Here is a 15931-nt window from a genome sequence, read left to right on the forward strand (position 1 = left end):
CTCCCTCTGCCCCCTCTCCCCACCACCACGTACCTAGCTGAGACCCCTCTGCTGCTGCCGAGCTGCCGAGGGGCCGGGCGGTGGTGGTCGTGGGGCCCTTCTTGTTGTCCTCAGTGTCGCTGTAGCGCCGGACCCAGTGGTTGAGCTCCTCGCGGTCAGCCTCCTGGCACCGGCGCAGCACAGTGAGTGACCGCCGTGTCTTCTCGGCCATGTCCATGATGCAGTTCAGGAGCTGTGGACGGTGGTTGGGTCGCCTAAGCGTGCAGGGCCCTTTTCCTGCACTGTTAGGCCTTGGCCAGCCCCACTGCATGGAAAGACCCCTGTACAGCTGGGGCAGGGCTGGAGATGGCCCACTGCTCCCTCCCCAGAGAGAACCAGACTTGGGGGAGGCTTAAGTGAATGCAGGGGCTTGGGGCCCTGCTTGCCAACCTTGAGGTATGATCTGCCCCACGGACTAGAGCAAAAAAGTTGCCCCTTTACCACCCTGGGGGCCACATCTTCTGCCTAGACTTTCCCCCTAAAAGGAAGCGGGGTCAATGATAAACCTGGAAATGGGGTTGGAGGTGCCCCACCCCCATGCCAAGTGACCTTCCACTGGGAGACTCTCTGCTGGAGCAGAGAGGGGAAGGTTCTGCAGGCCTGACTGGGAGCCCAGGGTGGGCCGAGACGGGCGCTCCCCCGCCCCCATTGCCCAGACCCTGCCCTCCCCAAGGCCTTGCCCCTGCTCCCTAAGGCCCCACTGTGTGCCTCCCAGCTGGGTACACAGCAAGTGGGAACCCCCTGAGCCCCGTCCCCATAGCCCCACAGGTTGGGCAAAGCCCCTGGAGTAGCTGTGGTACCCATGCCTGGGCCTGGACACTCACATTGTTGAGATGCTTCCACTCCTCAGCCCATTCACGCTCTGTGAGCCTGTGGTCAATCACTTCCTCTGGCCGTGACCCGTGGACCGCTGCAGGAAGGGAGCGGATGCTCAGGCCCCACCCCGCACTCCTCCAAGCCCCACCCTGTGCTCCCTAGGCTCCTCCATATGCTGTGCCCCCTTGGGTAAGATAGAGAGGATGAAGAAGAGGACCCCAGGCACTGACCCTTTGCCCACTGCACTGAGGGGTCAGAAACAGGCCTGGCCTCTACTCAGGCTTGGGAGGAAAACACCCGAGTCCCCATCCCTTGCTCTGGCTTTGGCCAACCTTCCGCTACCTTCCTGCCTCCAAATCCCACTGTTCTCACACTTTCTGTCCCCTACTGCCAACCAAGGCTGCCTCAGACCTCACTTCCAGGGCCTCATGACTTCTCAGAAGTCCCCAGGGCTATCTCCATGTGATGACTGCCTGGCTCTAGCCCAAGGTTTACCACTTCCTCTCAGCCAGCTGGACTCCTATGCATCCATCAAAACCCAGGTCACGGGACCCTCTTCCTCAGTACCCCTGGGCCTTCAGAACTCCTCAAGCCCCATGTATCTCTGGTTCTCTAGTGATTGTAGGTGCTTCCTTGTTTAGTCTCAGTCCTGCCCCCCAACTCCCAACAGGCTGTGTCAGTCCACAGGGCAGGGCTGGCAGGTCCCGTCCTGTGTCCCCTTGGCTGAGCTGGCCCAGCATGTGCTCCAGCTTATTGGCTGGGTCTCAGGGGAACTGGTCCGACTGAAGTCTCTCGGGAGACAGGAGGCCAGTAGTCCTGATGACCATTCCCCAGGGGACCTGGGACCAACATTTAGCCTTTTTGGGCCTCAGTTCCCCCACCTTGCCTGTCTTGGGGAGGGTGGTAAGAAGACAGTGAGGAGGCATGTTGGTGGGGAGAGCCCGGGCACAAGCAGGCTCTGTGACAAGTGCTTTACATCTTTCACTCCTGCGCAGACCTCGAAGGAGGCTCTGCTGTCTTGCAATTCACAGACAGGACACTCGAGGCCGCTGAAGGGGACGTGTTTGCCCAAGGTCCTGCTGAGCAGAGCTGTGCCTTCGTGCTGGCTGGTATGGCTCCAGGGACTGAACAGTGGGGTGCCCTTCCCCCAGTCAGAAACAAAGCTGCCGTGAGCTGTGAAGCGGATGCTGGGGCAGCAGCATCCGGGTGTCCCCACCATGACCCCCCTTACGGTTTTGGACCTACTGTGTGCTCTCACCCTCACCGTTCTGGGTGCTCCTGCCTGCGTGGGTGATGCAATGCCATGGATGCTTTTGGGCTGAGGTCTATTTAGGCCTTCTCCTCCTCCTAAGGGTCTTCTGGCCCCACAAACTCAAACTGCCTCCCCGAACTGCAGAAGGGGTACGAGGTGGCAGCCACAGTCCGCTATCCACAGCCCTGCCCTGTTGCTCACAGAGCCAGGGGCTCTGCCAATGCCCCGACCAAAATAGTGGTTGAGATCTGCTGGACAGCTGGCATCTATTTTTGCATTTGCAGGAGCGGGTGGGAATAGCACCTGCCTGACCCGGCCACAGGGAGCCAGACACTGTCACCTGCTGCCTAGGCAGGGGCCCCGGGAGCTCACATAGGGTGGGGATGAAGGGACGGCCTGAACGGGGTGAGGGATCTGCTGACCCTGCTTCTCGGCCCCTCACTGGGGCCCTGAGCCTCCATCTGTTTCTAGGCTGCTCTCCCAATACACCGGGGAGACCCTGGGATAGAGGCTGGTCCTGTTCATCTCTTTGTCCCCAGCAGATGGTCAATGGTCAGGTAGATGAGGCTAAAAGACTTTGGGTGTGTCAGTTACGCTGTCTGGGCTTCAGCCCCCTCATCTGTGACGTGGGTGTGCTAACACATCACACACGTACCAGAACGTATCATGGCCCACTTTAAGAACTGAGTAAGGGGTAACAATGCAAGCAAGAGGTGAGTGCTTCGCCCCAGACTTGTTGCCACTGTTAGCGATAACAGCTGGGGTTCACAGCACCCACTCTGCTCCAGGTTAACTGCCTCGGTCCTTACGTGACCCTGAGGGCTGAGACTCCGGTTAGAGCCAGCCAACTGAGGAGGAAACAGGCACAGAGGTCACGTGACTGGCCCAAGGGCAGACCATTGGGAATCAATCATCAGAGCTCAGAGGACAAGGCAGTCCTGAGCCTGTGCTCCCACCACGAAAGCCCTGCTTCCTCCAATCTCTGGGCCTCCCCCATCTTCTTCCTCCACACGGCTCATCCAGTGACCACGCTCGCACGGATCTGGCGTTTCCGTGTTCATTTTCACCCCTCTCCAAGAGCAGGATGGGCACGTGTGGTCGGTCAGTGGGGCTCAGGGAGGGCTCATGAGTCCTAGGGAGTGTCCGCTTTCTCTTAGAGGGCCCAGCCGTGCGCTGGAGGCAGGGGCTGCAGCTCCTGTGACATGGGGACCTCACATGCTAGAAATGCCCACAGTCTCCTCCTGGCTGACCTGTGTATCCCACCTGTGAAGTGTGACTTGTAGGAAATATTTGGTCATTCAGATGACCGAAACATATCTCTCACACGTGGTCTTCATCCAGGGTTCCTGGCTTACTATTCTCCAAACCCTTGGAATTTCCTAATCACAAAGAGTGAAGACGGTATCTTTGGTTCATGGTGATGAGGTGACTTTGGAACAGGATGAGCGCTGGTTGCTCAGAGAACCAACCATGTGAATAGAAGGTTCAACTTTCGGTCCCACCCATGACCTCCAGGGTGGGGCGAGGGACTGGAGGGTGAATCAACTGCCAGTGGCCAAGGGTTCAATCAGTCCTGCCTACGTAACACAGCCTTCATGAAACCTCACAGGAAGGTCCAGAGAGCTTCTGGGTGGCTGAACACGGAGATTTTGAGAGAGTGATACGCTCGGAGAGGACATGGAACTTCCTCCCTCTTCCCCCACAGCTTGCCCTGTGGTAAGGAAATGTTTCTCTGAGTTCTGTGAGCCATTCTAGCAAATTAATTGACACCAAGGTGGAGGTTGTGTGAACCCCTGATTTACAGTCGGTTGGTCAGAAGCACAGGTGCCACCCTGGACTTGTGACTGGCATGTGAAGGGGGTAGGCAGTCTTGTAGGACTGAAACCCTTAACCTTTGGGACCTAATGCTATCTCCAGGTGGAGAGTGTCAGAACTGAGTTCAATTGTAGGACACTATGCTGGTGTCCAAGAATTGCTGGGTGTGGTGTGGGAAACAAACCCCGCCCCCAACGTGGAAATTGGGCCCAGCAACCTAATTTACCGCCCTCCCTCTCCCCCAGCCGCAGAGCCTGGCAGCCTCCCTTTTCTTGACTCTGCAAGGAGATGAACAAGCTGAGCAGGGCCAAGCGCCCCTGAAGGGTGTGTGCCCAGCCGACAGCCAGAGCCCCTCAAATTGAGTGGTTCTAGGTCCCCCCAGGCCCCATACTTGTCTGTACCTGCCTCAGTCCAGCTGGGGCCCCAGGACAGGTGACTTCCACAACTGTGCCCCTGGGGAGCAAAGGGACCCCTTGGGACCTGAGGGTGAGGATGTTGAACTTCCCCCGAGGGGGAGGTCCAGGAAAGGCGGCTCTCCCTCAGAGGCTTCTCGGTGTAGCCCAGCCAGGGTGGGGATGCCCTCTGGGCCCTGGGACCAATTCCCCGCTCAAACCCTTTCTCTATCCCCATTTCCCGAGTCCCTCCTGGACAGACACGTGCACACAGTGGCTCTTGAACGCCCCCTCCCCCACAGGTGCACAGGTGCTCCCGCTAACACGCACACGTGTGCCACCCCCGCCCCCAGAGCACTGCTCACTGAGTTGCCGATGGCGTTCCCGAAGCTCCCGGGGGTCAGGGTGGCGGTAGGGGTCACGGGAGTGGTGGGCCAAGGCCATGTCCTCGAGGCGGTAGTGTGGCGGCGTGGGGTGGGGCAGCCCATTGCTGGGGCTGTAGCGCTGGGCGGGGCTCAGGGTGCACGGCCGTTTGCTGAGGGGGTCAGGGTGCAGTGGGTCTCGGTCTGACCCATTCTCTTTGGTCCTGGCCCAGAGAGTGGGCAGGAGGCCAGTGGTCACGGAACCAGGAACCGTGGATAGAGGTCCGAGCAGGAAGGGTGAGAGGGAGACAGAGGTGGGGGGGCAGAGAAAGAGTGAGGGGGAGACAGAGACAGAGAGAGATTAGATCAGTCTGTGTGGGCCCAGCCTTGGTTCCCATCCCTGGTGTGCAGGCTCCAGGCCCAGCGGTCATGAAGCCTGAGCCTCTATCGAGAGAATGAAGAGAGGGAGGCACCCTCTCCTGGCAGCAGGACAAGAACCCTTCTCTGAGCCCGTGGTGAGGGCCAGCCCGTGTGCCTGGGTACCCCAGGCTCCTAGACACTTGGGGTCCACATCCAGCACAAAGGGAATAGCCACGGAATTTTCTCCAGACTGACTCCCCTCCTGCTTACTCCCTTGTCTACCCAGGGGGACAGCTGAGTCCTCAGGAGGCCTCACCACAGCCGGACAGAGCAGCCTCACAGAACTCAGCCTGTGCAGTGGGTCCTGCAGGAAAGGCTGAACTTTGCCAGCCTGCTCACTCGCTGTGGGCGATAGCATTGACCCGAATTCCCTCAGTGCCGGAACTAGGATGCCTGCGGAGCTTTGGTCCCAGAGTCAAGTCTGGTCTCCTCCATGTCTCCCTCCCCAGCCACAGAAAGCCCCCAAGGTACCTGTCAGGTGTCCTCCTCTTGCCGTTCTCATTGACTTCGAGCAGGAGCTCCGAGGAATCAATGGGGGAAGAGGCGTTGGCATCCAGCAGGAGCTGCTCGTGCTGGGCCAGGTACTGGGCAGGGGTCTGCTTGGCCAGGCGGGCGCAGTGCAGGAGTTCCCGCTGCAGCAGGGGCAGGTTTGCCTGTGGCGGGGACAGGGGGTTCGGACTTGCTGCTTACGGGGGTCAGGGCACGAGGGTGCACAGCCTTCCTCTGATACCAGGCAGGGAGGTGGATGGCTGGCCTTGCTGTGTGGCATTGGGCAAGTTGCATGACCTCTCTGGGTACAGAGTTTCTCCACTACAACCTGGGTATGAGGGCAGGAAGGATGAATAGGCAGGACTGTGCCTGCCCCCGGGGACACGCAGTGATTTCGGGTGCTATGGGACCTGAGCCATGTGGCATCTGGAGAAGGCGAGGAGGGGCTCATCGTGACGATTCCTCACCTGTGCCCTGTGGAAGCAGGCACCACAGTACCCACTGTATGGAGAAGAAAACTAGGGCTCTGAGAGGATCGGCGGACAGCCCTGCACGCAGCTGACTGCAGAGGAGGGCGCAGGGAGTAGGACCCCAGGATGCCTGCTCTAGACCCGGAGTGTGCTGGTGGAAAGCCCCGCACGGCCTGGAATGAAGCTTGGAGCTTGCCCTACGCACGCCAGTGTGCCAGTACTGCTCTGAGCAGTCACGCGTGTCACTGCCCGAGGCTGTACCACCTGTGGTCCTTACAACCACTGGGGGAGGGGACTGTGACTCGGTTCCACATTCACGGGAAGGACACCAGAGCACGGGGCGGGGGTATGGTACACTGAGGGGAGCGCAGGTTCAAACGCAGATCCCGCCTGGAACAACCACACACAATGGCTGTGCCCTCCTGCCTGTGCCCTTGCCCCGGTTCCCAGCCACCCGGAATGCACACCGCTGGGCAGTAGGAGGGCTCCTCATGCGCCCTCTGAAGCATCTTCCCAGGGCTGCTGTGGGGAGGGGGGAGCAGGCTGGATGGAGGCCCAGTGGCAGGCCACTTGGGAGAGCCAGAGTTCTAAGTATTTGTAAATAAATACAATTCCCCAACTTTCTCATGGCGTTTCAAAGCTGCCACACAGCTCCCTCCTGCCTCTGCCTCCCCAGAACCCATTAGCACACCCGGACCCAATCAGGCAGCCGATGCAGTTTTGTCAAGCAGCGCCGGCTGCCAGGCCTGTTTTTCTATTTGGATAGCTGAACCGGGGCCAGCCCGCCATCTGTCGAACATGTTAGGAGCATGAGCTGGGAAAGGAGGTCCCGGGAGGTCTGACGATGCCAAACATCCTCCTCTCTCTCGCTGGCCCCTCCTCTCCTGAGCAGCCTCCCCTTGGCTGGCCTGGCAGGGTGGGGACCGCACGGGCACCGGCTGGTCGCTGTCGGGGTGGTGGAAACATCTGGATTCTTGGCCGGCTGGGGCCAGCTGGGAGCCAGGGCCATGGGTGGAGGCTGGCTGGGTGGGGCAGCCTCTTCCAGCTTCTGGAAAGCTCCACCACTCTGCCATGCACAGTGCTCAGCTCAAGAGAGGGTGCAGGGGGCCTGGGGTCTTTGGCTGGAGGGAACGGGGACTCCAGCCCAGAAGAAATGGGTAGAGCTGTAGAAAGCCATGTCTCAAAGCTGCCCCCAGGCGGCGGTCCCCACTGTGCTCCAAAGGCCCAGGCACTGGGGAGGCCTCAGCACTGCAATGCTGGATGGACTAAAATGGTGGCAAAAGCTCTCTGAGCCTCAATGCCACTGTCTCAATGAAGATTCTGATGCTGCAGAAAAGCCTGGAACTGCCCTCTCCACAGATGGGAACTCCAGCCGGAGGGAAATCAGGGTTTGCAAAAACCACCACAATGATGGTTAGTTTAGCTGACCTCTCCCATTTAACGACGGCTTATGATGTTTCAGCTGCTTCCCCAAGTACCTCCTCTAATACCCACAGAGACTGTGTGACTGCGGGCCCTGTGGCCAGCCGGCCCTGCTCTGCCGCATGACCTTGGGCAAGTCACTGAACTCCTCTTTCTGCCTCATCTGCAACTGGAGCTGTGAAAAGCACCTGGTCCTCACATCCTGGATGTGAGGGGGCTCCTGGGAGTTCCTTAGGAATTAACTCATCCATTTCCAGCCCCATGAGATGGGTCGTCACATCCCAGGTGATGGGGGAGAGGAACGAGGCTGGAGTTTTCCAGAAGCCCACAGTAGGAGCCAGGGTCTGAGCCAGGCAGCTGCCCGAGCTGCACTCTCGGCCATGGTTCCTACCTCTGCAGCGCAACAAGGGCCCCACCGGGAGGGCGCATCAGCGCTGCCCACACGGTGGGCCTGGTGCACTACTGCTGTGCCAGCGAAGGTCATGGAGGAGGAACCGAGGGGCACGGTGGGCCGGGCAGGGGGCACTACCACTGGGGTCCCCCACAGTGCTCTGCATTCTAAAGCAGCCAGAGCTCCCACAATGCGAGGGTAGGGGTACTCCTCAGGCAGGACCATGGTACCAGGCCAGAGCCTTGTCAACAAGCCCTGGAAACAGAACTGGCTGCGCCTCAGGAGCCGCATGTCCGTGAGAGGAGTGGACTCTGTGTCCTTGCTAGTCCCGTCCACTCAGGGCCCTGGTGGGTCCCAGACCCTGGGTGTTGCAGGCAGGCCCCGCACCCTACAGGGAGAGCAGTCTAGGCATGAATGCCCTAATAACACACAAGAACTGCTGTGGGCAAAGGGGAAACTGAGGCAGAGAGGGACCTCAGCAGGCAGTGCTAGGCGGGGCACGCCCTGTCCAGTGCCTCATGGGCTGTGCCTGGGAAGGTGCTGGGGTGCACGATGCAGTGGGCAGCGAGTGGGCAAGGCCTAGCTGAGGCGAGCAGGGGACACGGATGTCGGCCCTACCCCTGCTCCTCAGATAAACAAGGGCAGCTGACGCGGGCGGGTGGGACATCTGCTGTAAATATTTGACCCAACAGCAGAAGCAGGCGCGCTGTGTCCCCAAAGATGGGGAGCGGTGGAGTCAGCAGTAAGTTGAAAGGAGGAGCGAGAAGGGAAGGGCCCCTAATGAATTGCAAATGACTGCCAGATGGGCCCAAACCCGATCCATGCCAGCAGCCTCTTTGTCGCCAGCTCAGGGTGTGAGCTCAGTGGGGTGTGGGTGGGAGGGCAGGAAGGGGGGGAGGGAGGAAGCAGATGTGGGGGCACAATGTGGAGCTCCCTTGGCCACAGGGTGCAGGGAACCAGGTGCTGACCTGGGGCATGCCCTGCAAAGGCAGGGCATTTGGAGTCTGATGGATCCAGGTTCCAGCCTTGGCTCTGTCTCTCCACCAGCAGGGGAGACCTCAGGGCCTCAGTTTCTCCACTTGTTAATTGGGAACTGAGCCTGTGCTGCCCCTCCTCACAGGGCTGCTGGGGGTCAGCAGGGGTGGTATCCAAAGAGCTTTGCAAAGCATGCTTCCTTTGCAGAACACTGTAAAATCCCCAGATGATGATAGCCAATTCTTCATGTGCATTGCTTTATGCGATCTTCCCTACAACCTGAAAATGATTCCCATTTTACAGCTGCAAGAACTGAGGCATGGAAGGGTGAACCAGCCTGGCCCAGGCCAGCAGGGGCTCAGTTGCAGGGGCAGCACCCAAACCTGGGAGCGTCTGGTCTGTCCTCGAGGCCCTCTGGAAGGCAGCCCCACCAGGGCCTGCCGTGCAGTGGGCAGGGCCTGCTCTGGACACATCTCAGAGGCCTGGGAAACAAGAGCCCCAGGGGCAAGCCAGCGACACTCAGTGTGGCATCTCCCAAGGGAGCCCCGAGGAAACCTGGCCTTGGGAGGTGCCCAGCAGCAAAGGGTCTTGGGGGGAAAATACACTTGGGAACTGTTTTACCTGGGCCCTTCTGGGAGGTAGCTGAGCCTCGTTTGGGGGAGGGAAGCCCCTGAGAAGTACTGCACTGCAGACATTGTTCTAACACGGTCTAGACCTGTGCTTGTCCTAGTTAAAATGCAGGTTCTGGTTCAGCGGACCTGCATTGCCCATAGGCCCCTGCTGCCTCTGCTGAGAGGCCCTGGTCAGCAGTTTACCCTCCATGTTTGACCACACAACCTTTTTTATATCTGATAGCATTCAGCTCTTCACCTTTTCACCAACATAACCACCCACCACCTGTCTGTCCACCCATCTGGCCCTCCATCTGTCCACTGTCCCTTTCCCCTTCACTGTGTTCTGGCTACACAGCCCTCTCACTGTCCCTCACACACAGCAGGCACACCCTGCCTCAGGGCCTTTGCACATGCTTGGAAGGAGAGCTCTGTGCCCTGCCATCCACCAGGCTCCTGCTCATCCCTCCTCAGTCCTCCTCATTTGCCCCCGCCTCACATCACACACCACAGAGTTTACAGCTACTGCTGGTCAGCTGCCTCTCCTCCCTCCAGGCCACTGGCTGGCTCCAGAAGGGACTATGTCTGCATTGCTCACAGCTATATCCCTAAGCTTCTCACAGTACCTGGCACATAGTGGGCACTCAAGAAACAGCTATCTGGTGGATGAGTGCCTTTGGCCAATAACTATGGGACTGACCGGGGGGTTCTGTCTTAGAGCACTTGGTTCAGCAGCCAACCCCTCCTGCCTGGTCAGAGCTGTTCCCCTAGGGCACCGGTAGGCTGAGCGTGATGCAGGTCAGAGCTGGCAGGGAACAGACTGGGGGATTCTGGGGGGAGGCCTTGGCACGAGGGAGTAGGGTTTGCTGTTACCTTCAGGAAAGGGATGACAAAGGGGCGCAGCGGGAAGTTGGTGGCCTCCTGGAGCTTGGAATGAAACTCCTCAATGGTCAGTGTAGAGTTCTGAGGGGAGAAAACCACCAGGCATCAGCCTGAGCCCCGTCCACCCAGCCCTCCTGGGGCAGCAGGCCCCAGGGCTGGGCATGGCCCCGTGTCACGTGTCCTTGCTCAGCAGACACACATCCTCCGAGGCCACGCTGCCCGGACTCACCACAAGCCCCAGCACAAGCGTGCGCACACGTTCCCCGATCTCTGGGGAGATGTCGCTGCCGAACTGCTGCAGGGTGGTGAGGAAGCGCTTGAGTTTGCTGAGCTGCCGCGCCCCGCAGGCTGGGGGCAGGTGTTGTGTGGACAGTGAGGCCGTGGACGAGGTGGCCGGGCCATTGCTGAAGCCGTTGGGCGTGGATGGCGTGCCGTTGATGGCCGTCGGTGAGTGGCTGCTGCCGTTCATTACTGTAGGGGAAGAGAGAGGCGTGAGGAGCACAGCAGAGAGCCGGAGTCCCCGAGTAGAGTCACAAGGACGAGACGGGGGCACCAACACCCTTTACAGATGCGCGGACTGGGGCCTGAACAGGTGCAGCCTCGCCCCAGGTCTTCAGTGGGCGGGGCTGTGTGCTCAGGCCCTCCATACCCCAGGGGGACGCCAGGCCCCGTGCCGCCTGGCTCCACCTACCTCCCAGCCAGGCTGCTCAGTGTCTACTGCAGACGGGCAGAGGGGCTTCTCCAATATTAGGGGTCTGCTGGGCCACTTCAGCCCTTCTTGGGAGGGGCCACTCATCCACCCTGGGGGGGCCGGTGACCCCACCTGCACCACGACAGCTCTGAGAGGTGCCCACTCCCAAAGAGGTGCCATTGCCCACACAAGGACCCCAATGCCTTTGCCTGAGGCTAGGGACACCCCAGGGCAGGTGGGCTTGGAGCTGGGCAGGGGAGCCCTGGGCTGCCTTGCTGTGTGGCTGCTGCACAGCCAGACGTGTGCACACGGGCCCCAGGCCAAATGTGGAGGACGAGCAAGTTTTCTGAGAGGCCTGCCGTGAGCACGCTGCCGGGGCCCCAGGCCCTCCCACTGGGGCTATTGTCCCGGGGAGTCCCAGGACTGGCAGAGGCCAGGGGTGCTGTGAAGTGGTCCTAGGGCAGGATGTCCTCCCTCGCCCTTGGGTGACAGGGCCTTCATACTGCAGTCTGGGGGAGGCCTCTGTGTCTGACCACTTGTATGCCAGTCCCCCAGCCTCAGAAACCCTAGCTGTGATCTCTCGGGTCTAAAGAGAGGTCAGAGGTCGCAGGCTTTCAGGGCCCTTGGTAATGGTGGAGGGGGCCAAGGGTTGGGGGACAGGGCACCTCTGGGAGGCCTGAGGCTCGACTGCTAAACCTGGGGGCCTGTCACACCTTGTGTCCTCGGCTGCTGCACAGGCTCCTGCTCTAGGCGGCTCACTTACGTTTTTACACTCAGCCCCTTGTACGCTCCTCTGCCGGTTCCCTTGTCCTGCACGTGTGGGCACTCCGGGCACAGGGGTTGGGAGCAGACATCCTGCCTGAGGCCCCAAACCAGCTGGACTAGCCTAGATGTGGGTGAGACTGGGGCCTGGCACCAGTTCCTTCATATGCAAATAGCCCTTGGCCCAAAGCAGGGGTGGAGCTTCTCCGCTCCACAGGTACCTGGCCCCTCCACACACACCGGGCTTCTGCGGCTTAGAGAGCAAGGTTGTCCTTCCACCACTGGAAGGACCGGAAACGCTTGACCTTGATTGCTTTTATGTGCGGGTGATCACTCATCAGTAACCAGCCCCTACTTGGCAGAAGTCTGGAAACCACGGACTGAAGGCCAGGTTTGCACAGGAGCAGATGTGCTGCCTCCTTCCCGGGGAGGGGCGGTTGGGCGCAGGAATGGAGCCCAGCACCCTGCTGCGGAGGCCCGAGACCTTCTCAGCGCGGCTTCCCCTGCCCCGGAGATGGAGCTGCTGTGCAAGCTGAAACCTGTTTGCCTCCCTGGTCTGCATGATCCTAGAAGTACCGTGTGGGCCCCAGCAGTGACATGTGGGCTCTGGGACGGTCCCACAGGAGAGGCGCGCCTCGCCCAGACTGTGCTCCTCGCTCTTGGATGGAGAGTAAACTCCAGACACGGGATGGGAAGAAGCCCTGCCCCTCACCCTGTCTGAGGCATCATCTAGAGGACGCTTAGACCAGAAGATCCTGCTTTTGTGCTAATTTTCTGTCTTGCCGGCGAGCTCCAGCCAACCCCATGGTGGACCCTGACACGCACACGCCCTGGTCAAGACAGATGACAGCCACTGGCGGTCACTCCAGCCAGGTCAAGAGATGGCCCCTTGCCACGGAAGACCTCTCCACAGTGGGGGACTCATTCCTTGTGGCAGAGTTGGGCTATCACCTGGGGTCTGGACCTTTCAGAGGCCTCTAAGATGTATGGCTGTCCACACGGCCTGGGTCCCCACCCACGGCCCCTGGCCCAGCCTGCAGCTCCCTTACCAGCCTGCCCTCGGCGCCTGGGTCCTCTCGGAGGCCTGCTTGCCCTCGCTGGCCCGTGTTCCCTCCCTCGGGCTGCCGGGCAGTCTCAGCAGCTTGCTAAAGAGACGCCGAAAATAACCCCAGCCACAAGTGCTTTCATTCCACAACAGGTGTGTTACTAAGTTAGACTGCACACGTGTCCCTGGCTGAAGTTTGGGGGCACACAGTAGCACCCCTGCAGCTCCCCCAGCCCTGGGCCTGGGTGGGGGTCAGGCTGGGATGATGAACCAAAAACAGCTTCCACGCCAGCCCTCTCCCTGCTTCAGGGTGGCTCTGCAGCTGGGAATCACACAGTCCTAAGAGCACTGGACACGGGACAAGCTCAGAGGACGAGCTGGACACGGGAGTGAGGCCAGGCGTCACAGAATAGCAGCAAGGGGGACCACGCATCACAAGACATGAACACCACAAAATTGTTATGTCACCTCTTCTTGGAGCCCAGAGCTATGCAGCAGCCATGCCTGGGCTGTGCAGTCCAACTGGCTTGCAGCAGGTACCTGTCCTGTTGCTGGCTGGCATGGGGCATCGCTCCATGAAAACTTCCCATTATGGACACTGGATGTGGCCTGAGCACTGTGCCAGAAAGGTCCACTAGTGATGAGTACCCACTGAGCACCCAGTGTGTGCCATACCTCCTGCAGGCTCCACTAATGACAGCTGATGACTTCCAGGTGGGGAAACCAAGGCACAGGTCGTGGTGCCTGCCCAAGTTCACTTGACTGGGAAGAGAAGGATCTGAGATTCCACCTAGGCTGGCATCTGCCCTTGAGATGCTGAGCTACGAACTTGCACTGACATTTACTGTCTTACAACTCTGGGATCTGCTATATTCACCCCGTTTGTGGATTGGGAAAAAGGAACACAGAGAGGGTGTCCACTTGTCTAAGGTCACACAGCTTGTGAGGAGCAGGGCTGGGCTGTGACTGGGGTTCCGAGGACTTGGACTGCTCTGCTATCCTGGGCCCATCCCTCAGACCTCTGCTCAGGTCTCACTGACATACAGTTGCAATAGTGGACTGTGCAGGCAAGAGGGACCAGTGGCACAGCCTTCTCAGGGCGGAGGGTGCAGGTGAGAACCTCCCACGAGGCCTGTGGTTTTTGTTATTTTACTTACAAAGACAGACCATGGACCATTTTAAGCAGCCATGAAAACGGCCATGGGGCAGAGACATCGCAGGCCCATCCTCTCGATCTGTAAGCAAAATAAGAAAAACACTCTGTGAGGAAAGGGGCCGTGGGCAGGTGGCTCTGCCCTGTGGGGTGTCTGCAATTGGCCCTGGCCCTCTCTGCTTCTTGACAGCAGTTTTGGGGATCGGGAGTGTCACCACTTTGGGCCAGTCATTCCCTTCTTTGGGCCTCGGTTTTCTCTGTAAAATGATGAGGCTGGATGGTGGGATCTCTCAGGGACATTTCTGGCAGGACCTTCTAGGGGTCTGTAAGAGGTTTGGCATCTCCATCTGCATGGGTAGGACACCCTGGCCCTTAAAAAGCTCTCTTCCTGGTGCACCACGCACCTGGTGAAGCCACTCAGCACCATCCTCAAGGGACCTGGAGCCTGAACTGACTCATGAATCAGGGCTTGGGGTCTCCATTGACAGACAACCCAGTGGTGGTTCCAAAATGAGCTGCCAGTGGGGGAGAAAGCACCAAACAGGAAAGGAGATTTGATGTGTCTGAGCTGGAGTTAGTGAGTGGAAGCTGCAAGAAGACAAACTGTCCTGCCCTAATCAGAGAGTGAGCCCCTTATCACAGGGAGTAATCAAGGGTAGGATGGAGTGTTAGCCCTTTGAGGGTCCTCCCAGCTAAAGAGTAGTTCCTTACATTCCCCACAGACTTCTCTTAGTCCTCCTGCCCACCTCCCTGGCCACACGACAGCTTCAACTCCAAAATGAATTTGTGCCCAGGGCAGTCACTGGGCAAGAAAACCACAGCCTGGTTCAAGGCCAGCCCCTGGTCAGATTGGCTCACAGGCTGGTCCCAGGGAAGCTGGGATGCTCTTGGCAGGGATCCGTGGCTGAGCGCAGGGGCACCTTCCATTTGGGCTGCCACCAGCCAGGTGCTGGACGTGGTTAACCACCCCGCTTTCAGGGAATTCCTCGGCAGGGAAAAAATCTGAGGCCACCTTGGAGGTGGCCTGACACTTGGATAGATGGTCCCAGCAGCCCGATAAAACTAAAGTGTCGGCTTAAAAAAGAACGACTTGTCTCTTATGACCTCTGCGCTCTAAATAGAGCCGGGACCTCGGATCCAGGAGCACGAGCCCGCAGAGGCTGGGGCGCGCGGGGATGCAAAGGGTGTGAGGGGAGGACCGCGAGCCACACACAGGCTTGCTGCCCACATGCGCGTCTGTTCACAGGCCTCATCAAACACACAGGGGCAGCGTCCACTGACCCTAGCCCCATCCCCAACCTGGAACATCTGGCCCCCAGACCACGGCTTTCTGGAACCTGGGCTCCTGGACCAAGAAGAAAAGCAGGTTGAGGGAGACGCAGCTCGGAGCCTTGGCCTGACCGCCAGGTGCCTGCTGGTTTCTTCTGCTTGGAGCAAACACGAGCGGGGTTGTTACTTTAGGTGGGGGCCTGCGGCATTTTCTCTTGGGAGCTGCTGCTGCCGCCCTGTCATAAGCAATGCATGCCTCTTCCCCCTGGCTGAGGTGCAGGCTGTGAAGTTCAGCACAGCTCATGTCCCCTCTCTCTGCCTATAGGGCCCTGACAGGGTGGCAGCTGTTGAGTGAACAGAGATGCTGGCTACGATTCGGTCACAGGTAAGGACTGACTCTTCCGAAAGGGAGGGCAGAATGGCCAGGCAGCCACAGTGGCCTTGCAAGAACAGTGTGTGGGAGACAGCGCAGCCTCTGGCCCCTTCTGAGGTGGCTGGTACAGGCAGACAAGGCCCCGAGGGCTGAGAGCAGTGCTGTGAGCACCCTGCTGCCCGGGGCCCTGTCCTGGTGCAGAAGGCAGGGTCGGGGACCTGCTCCAGCCTCTGTGCTGCATGGAGACCTCGGCCCAGACCTGGTAAAAATGGGGAGCTGGCGCCTTCTCTGCCAGGTGAAGG

At 59.5% G+C, this 15931-nt stretch overlaps 1 protein-coding gene across 4 annotated transcripts in view; it reads right to left on the minus strand.

Annotated features, from left to right (window-relative positions):
- The window catches only part of CBFA2T3 (CBFA2/RUNX1 partner transcriptional co-repressor 3), an 87599-nt gene that overhangs the window by 4251 nt on the left and 67417 nt on the right, over positions 1–15931 (minus strand). For 3 of the 4 annotated variants that reach the window (XM_036012402.1, XM_036012403.1, XM_028501915.2), the window contains exons 3-9: positions 13992–14069; positions 10566–10807; positions 10328–10417; positions 5568–5749; positions 4680–4900; positions 864–949; positions 34–232 (exon numbers count right to left, since the gene is read on the minus strand). In XM_036012402.1, the coding sequence (XP_035868295.1) occupies positions 34–232; positions 864–949; positions 4680–4900; positions 5568–5749; positions 10328–10417; positions 10566–10807; positions 13992–14069 (1098 nt within the window). The remainder of the gene's footprint in view (positions 1–33; positions 233–863; positions 950–4679; positions 4901–5567; positions 5750–10327; positions 10418–10565; positions 10808–13991; positions 14070–15931) is intronic. The other variant, XM_028501916.2, reaches the window with a different exon arrangement.

This window comes from Phyllostomus discolor, chromosome 12, assembly GCF_004126475.2.
Source record: "Phyllostomus discolor isolate MPI-MPIP mPhyDis1 chromosome 12, mPhyDis1.pri.v3, whole genome shotgun sequence".
Taxonomy (NCBI): Eukaryota; Metazoa; Chordata; class Mammalia; order Chiroptera; family Phyllostomidae; genus Phyllostomus; species Phyllostomus discolor.